The sequence below is a fragment of the Myodes glareolus genome, chromosome 3, assembly GCF_982192425.1.
Source record: "Myodes glareolus chromosome 3, mMyoGla1.1, whole genome shotgun sequence".
Taxonomy (NCBI): Eukaryota; Metazoa; Chordata; class Mammalia; order Rodentia; family Cricetidae; genus Myodes; species Myodes glareolus.
In genome coordinates this window covers 49,788,146-49,807,510 of record NC_142028.1, presented here as the reverse complement: position 1 = coordinate 49,807,510, position 19,365 = coordinate 49,788,146, and the positions used below count along the sequence as shown (strand labels likewise).

At 46.8% G+C, this 19,365-nt stretch overlaps 1 protein-coding gene across 1 annotated transcript in view; it reads right to left on the bottom strand.

Moving 5' to 3' along the window:
* Pdzrn3 (PDZ domain containing ring finger 3) overlaps positions 1-12,164 on the bottom strand; it is a 224,755-nt gene extending 212,591 nt beyond the window's left edge. The window contains exon 1 of the mRNA XM_048438475.3: positions 11,375-12,164. Within this exon, the coding sequence (XP_048294432.2) occupies positions 11,375-12,097 (723 nt within the window). The 5' untranslated portion in view covers positions 12,098-12,164. The remainder of the gene's footprint in view (positions 1-11,374) is intronic.
* Between the last annotated feature and the right edge of the window lie 7,201 nt (positions 12,165-19,365).

Here is a 19,365-nt window from a genome sequence, read left to right as displayed (position 1 = left end):
GAATGGTTTCCATTCAATTCTATTTCACCAACTGAAGAAAGTCATCCAAGGGAGATGTGCGAGGGCTCTCACCCTTGCTGCCTTCCTAACGCTTCACTCTTTATAACAATAGTATCTTTAACTTAGAAAAATATTTGTGCAGTACTGGATCACTTGGGAGTTTATCGCAAGCCATGTTATGCAATTTTCTTCAAAATTAAATGTGGAGGATCAGACATGGGAAAGAGTTCTACTTATGTGAACGGCTGATTAAATGGCACATTGGCCTCTGAACACAGGCATTCCATTAGCACATTAGACCTGTAGAAACTTAGGCTCAGGGACAAACACACATAGGCTCAGGGTTGGGGAGAAGTAAAGTCAGAGCCTGAAGGCTGTAACCCAAGGCCCGCGAAACTCCAGCACCCATGTTCTCTGTAGGATGATGACAAATGTTTACATTCAATCCTAAATCCATCCGTCCCAGGTATGTCAGTCTGCCACCTGAGCGGCAGCAATCTGAGAGGCAGAAGAAATACCGGGTTGACACATTTAACACCGGGGGGCGGGGGCAGGTGTGATGGCAAAAATAAGGCAGGCAGCTCAGACTCTGAGCAGAGCACAGAGGAGATAGGCTGGGGGTCAGCAGAATGATAGTGGGGCACATGGCCAGGCAGAGGGGGCAATGGCCCTGGGAACTAAGGGGTAGAAGCGTGCATCACTGCACCAGCGCTAACTATGAACTAGGAAGGCAGAAGAGGTGGGGGGGGGGGAGGGTTCCTAGGGATGGCTGCACACTCTGGAGAGCACCAAGTCCCACCAGATCATGGGATTTAAGGCTGAGAAGCAAGCAAGAGAAGGAAGATGGCAGCAAGCAGAAGTGAGGAGAGCCCTCCTCGGGAGCTTTGCCTTCAGTTGTCCACACTCTGACCATTCCCATGTCTCTTCCCCTGAAGAATTTCCCAGAACACAACAGACAGAGGAGCACTCCACTGCAATAGGGGTGGAAAAGAAAAGCAGGTCATTATGGAGCCCAGAGACACCTCTATTTCTTGTAGCTGGACAGACAGTTCTAACGCACTACTGATATGCTACTGCTGTCCTAGAACCCTATCCCAAAGATGGCTGGGCCCTTAGTGACATGCAGGTCCCCTTGGGAGAGTCTTACAACTTTAGGGTGGAGAAAGGGCACAGATTAATTTTCAATAAGGGGCTACGGCTTTCGAGACTTGATCAAGGGCATGAAACTCCCAAATGGAGCAGGCCAGCAGGTCGTAAGAACCAGAAGCTCACTTCCCAGTAACATAAAGGTGATTTTGCTTAAAATACACATGGCTACCCTCTTCCAATATGGACCTACTGGATCATCTGACATCTCAGCTGCTTGGCTTACACCTCCAACAGGCAGCTATTTAAGAATTTGGGGAGGGAAAGAAACTTCAGAGTGGAAGTTACCTATTTCATGTACTGCCATGAACCTCCTGTTTTTCACCCAAGGACTTTTCATTGAAAATCAGGGCATATATGGCCGTGTGTGTGTGTGTGTGTGTGTGTGTATACACATATACATACACACATATATATATATGAGTGATCCCACATGATGTTATGTCCTGGTGTCACCCGAGTATAAATAGACTTTATGATGCTTTCATGTGACAGAACACATTTCTCAGATCATCTCCTCGTGAAGTGATGTGTTACTCCACTTTGATTGTCTGAGAGGCACTCTTCGAAGGGCTGCTCTTTCAGCACTGAAGAGTGTGACCTGCTCTCTAGAGACAAAGTCCTTAGGGATTTCAGCCTTATTCTGTTCCTCTCCCCTGGCTTCAGAAGCTTGGCCCCAGGCTATCACTCACCAGTATGGCGCCTCCCTCCATCCCTGTCACAGTCACTATGAACCCCTCCTAAAACTTCTTTTTGTCAAGTGGCAGCTGATTCTGGCTCAGGGCAGTTGTGGGCTTGTGGAATGGAGTTTGCTGAACTGGAAAGCCGCCCAGTGGGTATAGGGGAAATGGAACTGACTGACTGACTGACTGACTGACCGAGCGCTAGGCTGTCTGGGATAACAGGACACCTCTCGGCTTCAGATTAGCAAAGCTCCTTGAGGCTCACACAGCTGGGAAACAGACCCATCTGTTGACTAGTGACATGAAAGTGCTGTATATTTGGCTGTCGCCAAGCAAAGAATGTGCAGAGTTGGGGGTTGGAGGGACCAGGAGACAGAGCCGTCTGCCAGCAGTTCTGGAAGGAAGGGCTGGGGATGTCTTCATTCCCTGTACTCGGAGGCTTTGTCCTCTTTGTAGTTCAGGCTTCGCCAATGAAGCAGCATAGATGAAGTCCCTCCTTGTAATTCAAATTCAAGTGGAAATAAAGGGAAGAACAGAAGAGGACACTGTTTGAGCCTAAGTTAGAGGGGGTCATGGACATGCTTCTTGAATATAAGCTTCAGTTGGATGAGAGGACATGGCAGCAAGAACAGGATGTGTGGATGTGTGGCTGACCAAGACAGGCATAGAGAGAATGGAGAGAGATGAAGGGCCCAAGAAGGCTGGTATTTGGGACCCAAGAACAGCTTTTGTGGGGTTTTAAGTTCTGCAGAATCTCTCTTCCTCTCTCTCTCTCTCTCTCTCTCTCTCTCTCTCTCTCTCTCTCTCTCACACACACACACACACACACACACACACACACACACATCTGCAAGCCAAACAGTATGTGTTTGCAAAATAATGTAACAAACAGTTCTCACGTCTGCCCTACTCAAAAGTTTGCCACATTATTCAAACAATTTACAAAACCCCTGAGTGTTTAATTTTGTATTTCCACCAATAAGCTAAGTTTCAAATTCATACCTTTCATTTTTGCCATTGACTCATTTGCTTTCCTAGTGACTAGTTCACAGGCAATGATTCATGGAAATAACCAAACACAGTGCAAGCCACCATCATGACCTCAAGTGCGACATCCTTAATGTGTCCATCAAGAGTGTTATGCTCTGACTGTTTGTGTGTCCTCAATATTTAGATGTCAGGTGGTTGGGAGACAGCTCAGTCAGTAAAGTGCTGGCCTTGTAAGTGAAACGACTAACACAGGACTGGCGATGCATGCTTGTCAGTGCTGGACATGTGGAAACTGGCAGACTCCTGGGGCCCTCTGGCCATCTAGCTTACCACACATACCAAGTTCCATACCACTCAAAGACCTTGCCTCAAGAACCAAAATGGGGCATCACCTGAGGAATAACACTGAACGTTGTATTTATATATAGTCCCTATATTCTCCACACACACATACATATATGTATACACACATATATGTTTTAAAATTTCTTTTGTTGAAATCCTAAGTCTCAGTACCAATGGAAGAATGGAGGCGTGTTGAAATGTGATTAGGAATCAGTGTACTTATAAGAGGCCCCAGAGGGTCTTGCCTCTTCTATAAAGGGATGGGAGGAAGGAAGGGAGGGAGCGAGGGTGAGAGGGAGGGAGGGAGGGAGGGAAGGAAGGAAGGATGGGAGGAAGGAAGAAAAAAAGAAATGAAGGAATGAAGGAATGAAGGGAGGAAGGAAGGAAAGTTGGTTGTCTGTGAGCCAAGGCTGCCCCAGGCCCTCACCTGACACTGAATGTGCCACAATCGTTTTCTTGGGCTTCCCAGGCTCCAAAGCATGAGAAACCAGGTTCTACAGCTTACAAACTACCCAGGTTATGACATTTTTATTATAGCAAGTCAAATGTACTAAGAGAGGGTGGGTAAGAGTTTGTGAAATTTTGTTTTTGACAGGGTCTCATTATGTAGCACAGGACAAGCCTTGAACATGATCCTCCTGCTGTAGCCTCCTGAGTACAATCGTAAAAGTTTTTTGTTTTTTGTTTTTGTTTTTAGTTTAAATATTAAAAAACCCACCCAAAATATTTTCCTTGCCAAATCAGAAAAAGAAAAGTCTACCTCACTTAAGAGTTGTAAGACCATTATATTCTTCCCTATAGGATCTGGGAGGTCCTTTCCAGAATCCCTGACTATCAGGGGAGAGGACACATGTCATTCTTCAGACCACAGTCTGATAGCCATCTCACACTAGCTTGGCACCTTGGATCCAGTTCTGATCCCCAACCTATCCTATCCTATCCTATCCTATCCTATCCTATCCTATCCTATCCTATCCTATCCTATCCCTCTCTTCATGGTCCTGCAGAGGGGCTGTGGGCACCTGACAACAGCTGCTGGCAAACAGGGTGAACTGCTTGCCGAGGACTCCTCTTGGTCCACCCATCCTCAGTTCCCAAGGCTGGGATTGCTGCAGGCCACACTCATACCAAGGTTATACACTGTCTTTGCCCTGTTGCCCACTGGTAATTATACATGTGGCACGGTGAGAAAGATGGTCACCCAAGCCCATATGTTAGTTATTTTCTTTACAAGAGTAATCATTATGTCACACCAATCCCATTCTTAGTGGAAGTAGCTTATTAGGGCACCGTTGCTGGAGGCAGGGAGAGCGTGGTGGCCTGGCAGATACAAAGCTTGAATAGGCAAAGAGTAAGTGTCAGGAGTGTTTTCAATTCATACCTAGGTGTCCCTTGAGCTAAAGATGCTCAGTTTCGCCTTTGTACCAATCAGCATCCACCATAGTATACTGTATTCTGGTCCTCAGTATACAAGGATGTGAAGAACTGATCAACAGAATATATTTGGAAGGACTTCATGTACTTTTCTCCATGAGCCCCTCTTAAAGTAACTTGGAAAAAAATGAAAGAAATGAAGTACTAACTCATCCTGGACAGCATCACTGTATTTTCTTTTATTTATTTATTTATTTAGCCTGTGTGCCTTTGATTGCCAAGTTCTGTTTTGTTTTGTACTCCCCATGCATTGCACAGGATCTGTGAACATGGATGGAAATTACTGCAAGGGGAGAAATCCAGAGAATGCAAGCCAAAAAACAACCAGAAAGAGCCAGGAGGTAGAAAAAAGACAAGATCTCCTGAATAAATTGGGAGCATGGGGACCTTGGGAGAGGGTTGAAGGAGGGGGGGAGAGGCAGAGAGGGGAGCAGAGAAAAATGTAGAGCTCAATAAAAATCGATTGAAAAAAAGAACCAGGAGGAACATAGTGGGCAAGATACTGAACTGTCTGGGCTCTGCTCTTACCGCAGCAGGGAGTAACAAAGTCTCCCTGAGGATGAACTAGAAGACTCCATCCATGCTCCATCCTACCTGGTGCTAGCCACAGAGGACAACAGCCTGTAGGAGACTTCTGGAAGAGTACCGCTCAGAATGATATGCTATTCTTATTTTTTAATTTGTTAAATTTTAATTAAAGTGTAATAACATCTTTTCCCTCTTTCCTTCTTCTAACCCTTCCTCTGCCCCCCTTCTCCCTATCAAATTCATGGCCTCTTCTCATAGATACAACCTGCTGAGTTTGTTTAGGATTGCTTATATGTATGTGATTTCAGGAGCAACTAACTTCTATCAGAGAAAGCATTCTTGTTTTGATAAAAGTGCATGAGATTGAAATCACGAAGAACTAGGTTTGAAGCTAGCTTTGCCTTTAGAATTCCACTTCTGATTTTAATCAAATGATTTAGAATATTTCTGTTTGGGGGAAGTATTTTTCTGGTTGTGTTTATTTGTTGCTGTTTTTGTTTTTCATTTTGTTTGGTATATGCACGTGTGTACCTGTTCCTGTGAATGTACATGCAAATGTGTACTCATGTATGGGAAGGAGGCCAGATGCCAACATCCAGGGTCTTCCTTCAGTCTATACACACACACAGAGAGAGAGAGAGAGAGAGAGAGAGAGAGAGAGAGAGAGAGAGAGAGAGAGAGAGACAGTAGGTCTCCCTGAATCTGGAACTCATCAGTTCAGCTAGGCTGGCTGGGGATCACGCAACAGGGGTTCTCTAGTCTCTGCCTCCATCAAGCTGGTGTCATAGGTGTACACTTCAGTGCTCCCCTTTTACGTGGGTGCTGGGGAGTCAAACTCAGGTCTTCATACTTGCTCAGCAAGCGCTTCACCCACCAAGCTATTTCCCCAGTTCCTAGCTTAAAACACCTTGTCTCCGTAAAAAAAGAGAGGGACGGCAGGCAAATTCTACTTTATGAAGATGATGCCTCAAGACACTAACATATGTCTGTGCACACGGCACCCTAAGGTGTCAGCAACCAGCGAAACCTGCTGGGTGCTTTTCTTCCCCGTTAAGCACTCTGGAGACCAGTATAGTGAGTACTACCTGACACAAAGTCTCTCATTTATCAAATACTTACCCAGAGAGGCAAGCATCACCTCCGAACATTAAAAGAACCACCCATACATAAATCTCAGGAGGATTTCCAACCCCAACTGTTGAGTTATACACCCTGACTCCAATATAGCTAATATATCTGTAAACCAAATTCTCACCTTCCCTATAAACCATTGAGACAGAAAACAACTGTCAGCCCACATTTCTTTGAGCTGAAAGTGGCTGTTTTGTTAAATACACTAAGGAATGGCTATTTGCTAACACTTGTCAGAAATAAAGAACACCCAATGGCAAACACTGAATAGATTCCTTTCAAAGCTTCACACATCTGGAATACTTTTTGATACAATTATTGGTTAAATTAACTTATCTCCACTTCTAAACTGCCAAAGGAGTTTCGGGGATTTGGATCTTTATACAGCTTGATCTGGGTGGATCTCATAGAAGAAAAATGATGTCTCCCAAAAACCTGGAAACAATTCGATGGGTGGATGACAAAGAAAAATGTATTATTTGTAACGCAAGCCCATTCTCCCTGTGCAACCCAAAAGGTTTTCATGGCTGATAAGTGTGCCCATCGAGCACTTATGAAGCACAGGACAAGGACTCTGACAGGGAGAGGAGCTCTCAACCAGACAGACCCTTCTAATTATAGTCATAACTAGCATGCATTCCATGAACAAGGGTGAGCTTTAGGACACTAGATATCATCTATAAGAGCAGTGAAGCCTAGTTTCTGGATGGTGGACCAAGATAGGAAGGACAGGGAGTAAGTTATTTACCAAGAACAAACCTAGGTGGACAGAAAGGTCCAGGGCAAAAGGAGCGAGGTAGGAAGTGAGCAGGTTCCCTAGGGAAGCATGATTGGAAGCATTGTTCCAGGGAAGGGAAAACGGCAGGTGCAAAGGTTCAGGGGTGGTGCCATTGGGAGCTTGGAGGCTTGCCCACAGAGTCCTCAGACATCACTGAAGCTGACACAGACAAAGGAGAACACCCACAGGTGGAAGCAGTAGGAAGTAGTGTGCTGGCCCGTTTGCCTCCTCCCACCCAGGGCAGAGAGATCACAGCGGAGGGTGCGATGAGACTTAACATTTGTAAGAAGTTATTGTTAGTGCTAGGTAAGGAACGGTGTGAAAAATAAAAGGGTACAAAGAGGAACTTCCGGTCCAGGCAGATGATGTTGCCATGGTAGTAGCTGAAAGAAAGGCCAGTCTTGTTCCTCACTGTGGAGCAGATGCAGGTAGATCTGACTGTCACAGCCTGGGGAATGCTACCCTCTTACCTGTGTTCATGTGGCTACACACGCCATCACTAGCAACACAGGCACAGCGGGAGTCAGCCAGCGCAAGTGTCAGCTGTGCTGAGGTTGAGAACCTCTGAACGAAACAGGAGAGACTGTTTCAATGACCTAGAGAAGAGAGACTAGGTAGGTGCAAGATAGATTTCAAAGGTAAGAACCACAGGATTCCATGACTGTTTGGACACCAGGAGTCAAAGGGCAGAAGGCACAGACAGGGATGGGCCTCAGCTTTCTCAGCGACCCTGAAGTTTCATCAAGAGATTCTCTTCTGCCAGAGAGCAAAACCAGACTTGCTGTAGAATTCCTTTACTCTTACAGACGGGTAGGTAGGTCAGGGAGGCCAAGGAGGGAAACTGAGGGCAGGAACAAGTCTCTTTAACTGAAGGATAGCACCCATGCCAGGGCAAGCCAGAGGTATCATCCTGGAGCCCCACTGTTGATGTCAGTTTTAAAATATTGTCCTGGTCTTAAAATGTTTAGACAATGATCCGAAGGGTAAGAATTAATTCACCCAGCATTTATGAGGCTGACACTGCATAGAGGGGAAAAAATTCATAAAACAGGACTGGGAGGGGGTTTGCTCAGTGACAGGGTACTTGCTTAGCATGTGCGAGATTGTGAGTTCCTGAGACTGTTCAGTAGGTGAGACTGTGCGGTATGGGTTTCACCACATTCTCCAAAAATTCCTAGCACGCTGAGGTCTGAAAAAACACTAATAACACTTCAACCAGAGCAAACCACATGGTACAGTCCGGCCAAACCCAGGGTGCTCAGGTGCTGTCAAAAACAGAATCTTAAGACAATATGAAGAACACCAGATCGTTTATGGAGCAAGTTTTATTGCATGCTTCAGTTTACAATGGAGAAACAAACACTGGAATTTAGAAAAATATGAAATAAAAGTTTTGTATCTGAGAGTTTCCAGGCAACCTAAATCCTTCTGCCTCTGGCAAAGAATAAACAGAACCTAGGAGGGACAGAAAGTTGGCCCAACGAAATACACAAGTCCTTAAACAAGTTCCCAGTGGGAAGGGTTACAGCTGACACAGGAATTGCTGACCCTCTCAGCAAAGGCCATGGAGGGTTAACTTGGGGACAAGAGGAGCAAGTTTCCCTAAGACCTCAGATGAAGCTGGCTGAAGGTTGAAGCCAGGGACGGCAACAAGGGCAGTTTTGGATCAAGACATCCTTGGCTGTCTCCAAGTCTGGCACAGAGTTCCATGGAACTCCAACTCCAATATGGGAGCTTTGCGTCTCTCGAAAATCAACATCTTGTTCTTAAGTGTCATACCCTCGATTCTTGGTCCCACTTACCCCACAGAGCTTCAAAACACAACCACAATTTTGATTCAAGAATCATATTTTTGATTCTAAGAGAGTGTTTACCCAAACATCCCAGAAAGAAAATAGAAAGGCAAGAAGAAATAATAAACTATCTCAACAATGAATGATGTATGAGCTCAGAAGGAGTGAATGGCTTATTTATAAATAGGCGTCACTTGTAAGACGACACAGGAAGCCCAGATGACAGAACAAACAAGAGACACTTGGAGAAGCCTTCACCCCAAGCCTGGCGCCTGGCTGAAAAGCAAGCTCAGCCCTCTGTTTGGGTGAGTTGCAAGATCACCCCAGTCTTTTGTGCGCCTGTGCGGTCCTCCGTGAGCCTCGGAGCTGTAAATATTTGCCCTTCTCCCAGAGCTGGCCAGCTGTGGAGACTGCAGCTGACAGACAGGCCAGAAGCCAGGGAGGGGGTGAAGGGTGGAAACTTTCAGGCCCCGTGTGCAGGCATGGAAGAAAGAGTAGGGGAGGGGAAGTGGGGAGAACATAGCAGACACAGGTCCCTGGGGCCCCCTTGGGCAAATATGCTCCCCTCTCTGACAGGCCATCTGGAGCAGACAGCCTGAATGGCAGCAGCAGAGTCCACACTCCTTACCAGGAGGCAGAAGCACCCAGCTGTTGCAGTGACCGTCTTGCTGCCTGGCAAACCAGCAGTTCTCAAGTGGGGTGGGGGGGGATGTGATCCCCGAGAGGACAGTTGACAGTATCTGGAGACATTTTGGGATGTTGGGGTTTGAGAGGAAAGTCTACTGGCATCGGGGAGGTTATCCCCAGGAATACTGTTCAGTGTGCTACAGGGTACCTGACAACAACCGTCCTAAAACACCACCCCAACAACAAAGAGTTACCAAGTCCCCAAATATCAACCCACGCTTAGACGGAACCAAAGTCCAGTAAAACCTGTCTTCATAGTAGGCAGAGCCTGAACTCACTCCTTTCTCGTGAGTACCACTACTAGGGTTTTGGGTGGGTTATATAATCCCCCACCCCCACCGGTTAGTGCCCTCATCTGTAAGGGTTAGGTGATGTGTAAAGTACCTCACCTCCCACTGCTGTTGGCCCTTAACAGAGTAACTGGTCCTGGCGGTTATACTGGTACACAACACACTCATGGTTAAGAACAGGGACTAGGACAGTGCTTCTCAACTTTTCTAGTGCTGTGACCCTTTGACCCTTACACACAGTTCCTCAAGTTATGGTAACTGTCGACCCTAAAATTATTCCATTGCTGTTTCATAACTGGGATTTTGCTACGGTTGTAGTAGTAATGTAAATACCAGATAGGCAGGATATCTAATATGTGACCTCAATGGAGTCGCGACCCACAGGTTGAGAATCACTGGACTAGCGAGATGGGTGATTAAAATCCACTTCTGAACCTTAAAGCCCTGACCTAAACATAAGATTGTCCCTCCAGGAGCCTCAGTTTCTCCATTTACAAAATGGCACACATCGTACCTATGTTCCTTACTGGGGGTGGGGGCGATGAAGAAGAAAGAAATGAAATGATTGGAAGAGCTGAGGTGGGTAAAGCCTCAGAAGTGGAGGCTGATATAATTACCCTGATCAGCAGGGCAGAGGAACGGCCCAGGAGTGGTTTCAGGTAATTGCAGGCACTCTCAGACAGGCACTATGCCAGTTCATTTCCTCCATTCTCACCTTGATGAAAATAGCATCCTTTGACACTAGAGGTAAACTGAGGCACCCGTGGCGGGTAAGCCACAAGCTGGCTACCAAAAGGTAGAGATCTGAAATCAGTTCAAACTCCAGAAGACTGGCACTTAATTATCACTTTCTAGTTATTGGGGGCAAGGTGGGGGGTCGTTGGATTCTTTCTGGATGGCCCAAATGAGTACTCTTAGGGTGCCTGCTTGCCTGTGTTTTCCTGCTGTAGGAAACCACAGCTTCCAACTTCAGAGGGGTTAAGCTGCTTGCTCAAGGTCAGCCCCTGAGCTGGCAGGAAAGCACATTTGAATGCAGCCCTTACCCTGGGGCCTCTCTCCTGGCACCCTTTTCAAGCTGCACCACAACAGCTCTGGGTCCCCCTGATTATTTCTGGGACCTCAGCAGATTCATGGACCCAGGTCACTGTGCAGTGCCACATCCACAAGGGCCATGACTCTGGTCTCAAGACAGGATGAGCAGCTTCCCCAGGATCACCAGGCCGGCCTGCAGGGCAAAGCCTCTCAACACAACTCTGATTCTGAAATTTTCTGCACTTGGTTGTGGGTTCCTTTTGGTGTTTGCTGGCACTCTCCAGCTCCCCCGACCCCCTAAAACTGCTGTAGCTCCACCCTGCCCTGTCTGTCCTGCCTGTTGGGACCATACTTTCTCAGTTCAGATAAGTAACTCTGCACGGAGTGATGCTGCTGGCAAGCACAAACAACCAGGGGGTGTCAGGGATGCACCCAGGAAAGACCCTGGCATCCCTATACTCAAAGGACCCGGGGTGCGGCTCTGGGTCAGTTAAGGCTCCTCATCAAGAGGGGAGGCCACAGTGGGAGATTGCCTACCTTGCCAGCGGGCGGCGCGGCCACGCAGCGGCTGAGCGAGTCAAGGCGCGCGCTGTACTCGGTGAACTTCTTCTGGTAGCGCAGCGCGGTCATCTGCAGTTCGAGCTGCGCCGCGGCCAGCTGCGCCACCAGCGACTTCTCGCGCTTGCCGGCCCGCAGCGCCTCCTTCTTGAGCGCCTTGTGCAGCGCGCCCAGGCGGGCCTGCAGCGCGCCGTTGTGAGCCCGCAGAGCCCGCGCACAGCAGTGGCCGCCCGCGCGCTGCTCGCCGTGCGTCAGCGGCAGCCCGCAGCCCTCCTGGCAGCGGCCCACGGGCCGCGCGTCGCACGCGTCGCGCATGTGGGCCTCCACGTCGCGTCGCAGCAACAGCTGGCCGCAGCCCGCGTGGCGGCAGCGCGCGGGCGCGAAGTCGCAGCGCTCCAGGTGCTCGGGCAGTTCCTGCAACTTGACCACCCGGCCGCAGCCCCGCGCCGCGTGCGCGCACTTGATGTCCAACTTCAGGATGAGGCGCTTAAGCGGCAGGACGTGGTTGAGCTCCTTGGCCGACAGGCGACCGCGACAACGCGCCGGGCAGCTGCCCTCCTGCACTACCCAGGGCAGCACGCAGCCGGCACAGAATACGTGGCCGCACGGGGTGGTCAGCGGGTCCTCCAGGACCTTGTGACACAGCGCGCACTTCAGATCGGGGTCCACGTCGCCATCGAAGCGGTCCAACTCGAAACCCATGGTGGCGGCCGGGGCCCGGTGTCGCCGCCGGGCGACCGGCCGCCCCCTCCCTCCCTCCCTGCGAGGCGGCCCAGACACGCCGGCTACGCCGCCCGCTCCCCAGCTAGCTCTCCCAGGACTGAGCCTAATTGCTCCAGACTTCCTCGGAAAATGCCCGAGGAACAGGACTCCTCCGGCCGTATTGGCTCGAGCGCGAGCGCACTCACATCTTGCCTCAGCGGCCTGGCGACCCTCCTTCTGCCAAAGGGAGGGGAGCCGCGAGGCAGAGGGGGCTGAGGCGACCACGATGCAGAGACCTGCCAGAGACGTGAGATGGACCCCCTCTTAGGGGGTCTCCTCTCCGCTCGCTTGGAGGCTTTGCTAAAGGACAAAATACGACAGCAGCGAGCACCGCCCTTGGTTTGGAGCTGCTTTTGTGGCTTTCGCCTGGAGAAGTTTCGCTGCAACCCTTCAGGACTTTGTACTCCTCGCCTCCTCCTTTCTCTTCTGTCTGCTTTTAAGAGCGAAAAATATCTCAGACCCCGCTATCTCTGTATTTACGGTCTTTATTTATTTATTTATTTCTCTAGGGGGAAAGTTCCAGCCGCTGCAGGACGCTCCTGCTAAAACTTTGGTCGCTACCAGAGCATCTGCGGAACCACAGAGTTTATCAGCCGGAGGTTTCTAGGACCAGAGGGCGAAATTGCAGGAATTAGACCTCCCCTCCAGCTGTCTGGGTGGGACAGGCCAGAGTGGTTGGCCGGGTCCACTTCTCTTAACACCTCTGAAAAGAGGGCACTACAGTATGGCATGCGTTTTGCTGGGAGCTTCTAAATCCGTCCCTTTAAAAACCAGCTAGGCAGTGTTGTGAGAGCGCACATTAGCTCCACTTGAAAACTATTTGCCCCGCTTAAGAAAGCCGTGACTCTGGCGGTAGAAGAGCTGGGGGAGCTTAGAACTTCAAGTCCCTGTAACAACACCCACGCAGTCATCTCGGGAGCGACATCCCTTCAGCTTGTTTTTGTTGTTTTGTTTTTCTTAAGTGTATTTTTTTTGTTTTGCTTTATCTCCATCTCCCCACTGGCGAAGTTATTCAAAGACTTGTTGCAGATGAGCTCTTTTCAGAATTTTGTGCCTTTTCGGAGTGTGAGTCAGTGGTTGACGTGGAGCCTGAGTGTCCACATTGAAAGAATCAACCAGCCATGTAGAGGCTGTTGGTCTATAGACACCCTGAATTTCAATTTGATTGAAAAACCTTTGCCCATCCCGGGCTCTGGACGTTTCTCTTTTCCTCCAGGGCAGCTTCTCAAGCCGAGTTTGCAAGCCTGACATTGAAGTCTACGGGGCAATACCTGTGAGTGTCGAAACAACACTTGGAGGATTCCAGCCCAAGTGGGAAAGTTCATAGCATTACCCATACAGTTGGAAGGGTTTTTTTGTTTTTTTGTTTTTTTAAACCTCCCAAGGCTGTAGACATTCCTAAGAAACACGCAGTCAGTCCTGGTGAAAGTGAAGTCAAGTTCTGGAATTCTCATTCGGAATCTGCTGCCAGTTTCTCCAGAGAATCTGGAAACAGAGAGCTAAGAGTTTCGTGTTTGGTGTGGACCCAAGAATATGGGATTACAGTATTCCTTTTGTCTAATTGCTTTTACTTCTGTCCTTTCCAGAGCTGCTGGAGACCCATGACCTTCACTACTGAACTGCTTCATTGAAGGGAAAGAATTGCCTTGATGTCTATAAGGATTAGTGTTCTGAACTGACCCACAAAGTCCTTGCTAGCCAGGTTGTTCAGGGCACGGCTGAGCCCCCCCCAATGGTGTTCTTTAATTTCTACTGATGGCATTTGGTGTCTGGTAGGGATGCTTTCGTTTTATTGCTTCAATCAATTAGCACATTTCTTTTCTAGGATGCTGCGTGACGTGAAATACTCAGGAACTTTGCTCCGATAAGCTCGGGCAAGGAGCATCCTCCACTGCTCCACTGGTTTATCTATTAAAGCTACTCATGGGCCCTCCTATAATGGTAAGAAGCAGATTCTTTCAGCCAAGGTGTGTGGGCTTGTCGGTTTCATAGACAAGCTAGTGTCAACAGGGTGATAATCTTCAAACCAAACTGGTTTTAAGGAACCGAGCAAACTCCACAATACAGCATAAATGGGAGATTAGCACTTACCTGAGATGGACACTTTAGTTCAGAGCTGTCCCTTCACTCCTCCTTTGCCCCTGATGACAGACTGGGGGGTGGAGGCGGGGGGGGGGGTGGCACAGCTGAGGCAACAGAGAATCTGTCCCCTATTGTCATTCTGCCCCTTCTGGCAAAGGCAAAGTCTTCAGAAAGCCTCTCCCCAGTAGTTAACTTTCGTATTAAAATTCTCGGAGGTCAGAAAAAGAAAAAATAAACCTCCTGAGATGTGAAAGCTGAGAGGAGGGGGCATGTGTATTGTCCCATCGCTGGGCTGAACAGACAGGAGAAACAAGAGATGAAATTATTGAGAAAAAGAAGGAATTGGGGTGTCATCAGGTGTTTCGGTTTGCCTGCTGGTTGTTTTGTTTTCACTAGGGACACATTCTGCGGGACCATCCCTTGCTGTGGGGCTGTCCTTTGTGCTCTGGGATAATTAGCAATGTGTCTTGGTGATGCCCACCAGTGTAGTGGCAAAGCAGCGCTCTAATCCACCCTGTGTTGTGACATCCAATCACGGCCAGTGTCTCCTGAGGGAAAACTGCCCCAGATTGAGAACCACTACAGTGTTTGAGGGCGGCCTGCTTTTCATTCTGAAGCCAGGCACTGCCAGAAGCCTCACCCTCGACTGACTGAAGAATCACATAGTGTAGGCAACACAGTAAGAAGAGAATGCTACATTGGAAAGTCGAGGTTTCGTGCTATCAAAATGCACAGTAAAGCTACGGGACAACAAATACTAGACATGCCAAGCATCCTGGGAAAAGACTTGGGTTTTCCTGACCTGGATTACCCACTCATTCAGCAGTCTTAGAAGCATGTGAGGGTTGAAATATGGACAATTCTGGACAGAGAGTTTAGTTACTTGGCAAACCTTTATAGTCTTCCCCATCTCTATCATCACCCTTCTTTTTATAACCTTATTCTGTGCTCTCTCCCATCTAAGTCCTAACCAGGTTTGACCCTGCATGGCTTCCGAGATCAGGCATCCGGGGTGGTATGTCCACAGTGCAGATCTCAGCTGGCCTCATTCCATCTTCCCATTCTCAAGTCAGACAATGGGATCATTTCACTTGGATCATAAGGAATGAAGGTAGAGAAGAGTGTTCCCCAAAGAGATGCTATGGCAAAGCGTTCTAAGGGGGAGAGAGTGCATTACCTGTAAAATGTGTGTGTGTGTGTATGTGTGTGTGTGTGTGAGAGAGAGAGAGAGAGAGAGAGAGAGAGATCATGCCAATCATAATGGAATGCATCTCAGAAAACAAGTATCCGTTTCTCTAACCACCAGTGTTTAGTTGACCCTAAGCAATGATCTCTGTACGGGAAAAACTACAAAAATAATACAACTTAATGCTCTTCTAAATGCATACTGTTACATAATAACAGACTCTGTTTTCTGTTAAGCCACAGAATGGGACAGTTTCTTAAGGGACATTCAAGCCTTCTTCCTTTTAGAGTGTGAAAAAGTATTAATGACATGGGCCAGTTTTCTAACCCCAGGACCTGTTCATAGGTGAAACTCAGTAGACTTATTCATTGCAATCGCTCCACTGTTTGCTGTCCCAAATACTTCCGTTTCGGGTTTCTCAGATCATGAGAGACACAGGACTGTTTCTAAAGTGAATGTGCATGTTTGGAGGTGGTGGTGGGGGAACAAGGTAAGGGACATCAAGAGGGAGATCTACAATTACAAGGATTCCCAAATTAAAAATGTTGCATGTGATATTTCACAGGTTGCCTATGAAGATTCAGACCTAAACACAAAACTCAGAATCCCAGGAGTCATAAACAGGAAAATTTCTATTTGGAAAATGAATTTTTTCCCAGCCTTCCTTCTAGTATTACCATCCAGTATTTCCTCGTAAAAAACCAAACAAATAAACAAACAAAACCAAAAGAAACACCTCTTGGTAGCCCTGCAGCTCAAGCCTATGATCTAGAAACTTATTAATTTTAATTTTTCTCTTGGCACTTTCTCCTCCACTCTCATTTACTCAGTCCGTAAAATTACGATAATGTTAATCATTGCTTACCTAGCATACGGTAATAATTGCTAATTAACTAATTTTTATATGTAGAAACCTGTGAAGACATTACACAGGTGCTAGGCATTATTATTGTCTGGTGGTGCTGAGGAAGGCTGTCCTCTTTGAGGGAGACTGGTTACACTGTCTGTCTACCCTTGCCATGGGAATGGAAGCTTATAACTCCGTCCCATGCATCATCTCCTTGCTGATTGGCTTGACAAGCAAAATCCTGCCATGAGATGGTACTTGCCTAAAAGCCTGCTACAACCCAGTGTTGTTGCCAGTGTTTTGACAATTAGGAACTCTGCAGCAGAATGTCATTTGCTCCAGTGTGGGCATCTGCAGGGATCAAAGCATCAGTGATACAAAGTAACAGTTCTCTGGGGGAGTCATCTGTTCTTTGAGTCTAGTACACAATTGTCTTAATTTACATGCTATTCAAGGCCTGGGAGAAGACTCACTTGGTAAGAGTGGAAAGTGCTTGCTCTACGTGAGGCTCTGATTTCATCTCCCAGGACCCAGGTGAAAAGCCTGGTGCAATCCCAGTGTTGGGGAGAAGACTGGTGAACTTCTGAGGCTCTCTGGACATCAAGTTTAGATGAATTAGTCAACTCCCAGCTCGATGGGAGACCTTGTTTCAAAAAAAATAAAATGGAGTGTGGTTGTGAGAGACATCCAGTGTCGATCTCTTTACGTGTATCTGCATGCTCAGAAAAAAGCTTACTGTTTGCTTTATTTCTTAGAGATTTTTTAAAGATCATTTTTTTTTTTACAAGAGAATTTCTATTCTTCTGGGATGGCTTTGGACAAATGGTTTTTGAGACATCAGCCAACCACGAAAACTGTGGCATCCGTGTTCTTTGAAACCTTGTCCTGAAACTGTGGTTTCGGTCTCCAGATCAAATGGACACTTGGCGATTAAAAAGTCAAAGCAAAGCATTCACCAGATTAGTTCTCCAACAGCTTGGCATTTCTGAGGATAATCGCTTGTTATATTTCAGCACACAAAAGCCACTTTAACCATTCATTCTCTGCTCGCCGTTGCACAAGTAGAGACACGAAATGTTTCCCAAAGGTGGCTGGGAGCTTTGGAAGACAGGGATAAAACAGTAATGGTGGAAACACTTCACCCATGGTCATGTTTTTCTATCCAGGTGAAATGGAAAATGTGTCCAAGCGCTGGCACACACCACATGATGTTGGCAAAAGCACACTCCATTTTGACAGAATATGAAGAGGCTTAGAAGTGGAATCCAGAAAGATGAAAGGGCTCGGAGGACAGTGACTCAGTCTGTCATTGGTGGGGATCTTTGTAGTAACTTATAATTTATCTGCGGGTTGTGTAAGCTTAAAGATGAAGATAAAGTCGGGGCTGCAGAACTCACCCTGGCTCTCCAGCTCGGAACTACACAGTCTTGGAGAGTTCTTCAAGCTGTGAAGGATAAAGAAAGTGTTTTTCTCATTCTTCAATATGCCTTTTGTTATTATTTTTTTCTGCTAGGAGAGCCTTAACTGACTCGACATGGCAAGAACGCTAAGGTATGTATAAGAAACGGGGCCCGGGGGCGGGGGCAACAACACAACTCCCAAGGCTAGCTTTCTGGGAAAAGTCAAAACAAGACATACATCTCAGAGTTTAGTTAGAAACAATGTATTTCTTTCTGTGGATAGGTTCCTGACATTGTTTTTTTGGCTTCTGATAAAAAGTATTGATTTTGTGCACCTATACAAAAGTCTAGAAATGAGAAAAATATGTAATATTTGTCTTTCTGTAATTGACTTAGATCATTCAACATGATTGTTTCCAGTTACACCCCCGGTTTCCTACAAGTGACACAGTTTTGTTCTTTAAACATTAAATCATACATACATGTGGGGTGTGTGTTGGGGGGGAATATAATTGTCCAGGATGAGAAAGAGGATCAATGGGAAAAGAGAGAAGTGAAAGAAGGGAAAATGTGGGATATAAAGGAGAACACACACACACACACACACACACACACACACATATGCACACATACGTACACACATATACATATACACATATACAGACGCATACGCACACACATATGCACAGACACACCCCCCAAAACTTGAAAAATGTATTAAAGTGAGTTAATAATATCTATTCATTTCATAGCTAAGCTAATTACAATCATGAGGAGCACTCATCTTTGCAGCAGAAACAACTTCAAGAAAGAAACAATACATATGATTGTGCTCTCAGCAGGGATTGGCAACAACTTTTTGTGAAGATGCAGCCAGTAAATACTTTTAGTTTTGTGAGCCATGCGGTGTCTATCAGGAGTACTCAGTGCCAAGGAGGCAGGAGCCAATATGTAAATGAATGGGTGTAGGTATGTGCCAATAAAACTTTATTTTCTAAAAGGCTGGATTTGGCCCACAGGTATTGGTTTGCCAAAAGTTGTTATAGATGAACACACTGTTTACTTGGCAAGCAGAAAAGCAACTGAATTTTTGACATTAAGGCTATCATCATGAGAGCTATAAAGATCTTATTTGAAACAAAAATAGGTATGGCCTAGTAGGCACAGTACTTGCAGAGGAGTCTATTGATCTGAATTATTTCCAGAACCTAGGTAAAGGTGCAAAGAAAGAACAGACCCCCACAAAGTCATCCTCCATTTGTGCACACTCCTCCCCAAATCATGCACTCACATCCACAATAATAATTCAAAACTTTATAGAAAAAAAAACAGCTACTCAAAAGAGTCTTAGCGTATTATGTGCTTATGAGTCAAAAAAAAAAAAAAAGCCATCATCAAATGCTTCTTCTCCCAATTACCACTGACCCAGTACTGAAGGTCACTCATTTCATTCTGATTTCCTCACTGGTACCTGGAGACAGTCTTTATGCCTTCTTGCTATTCATACTTGCTTCACAGAGGGAATGTAGATTAGGTGAATGTTGTAACGTTTAAATGGGGACACATACACAAAGTGTTTGGCACACTACCAGAACTTTCTGGCATAAATAGTGTTAGGAACGAATGCTTTAAAGAGAGTATGAGAGAGAGAGAGAGAGAGAGAGAGAGAGAGAGAGAGAGAGAGAGAGAGAGA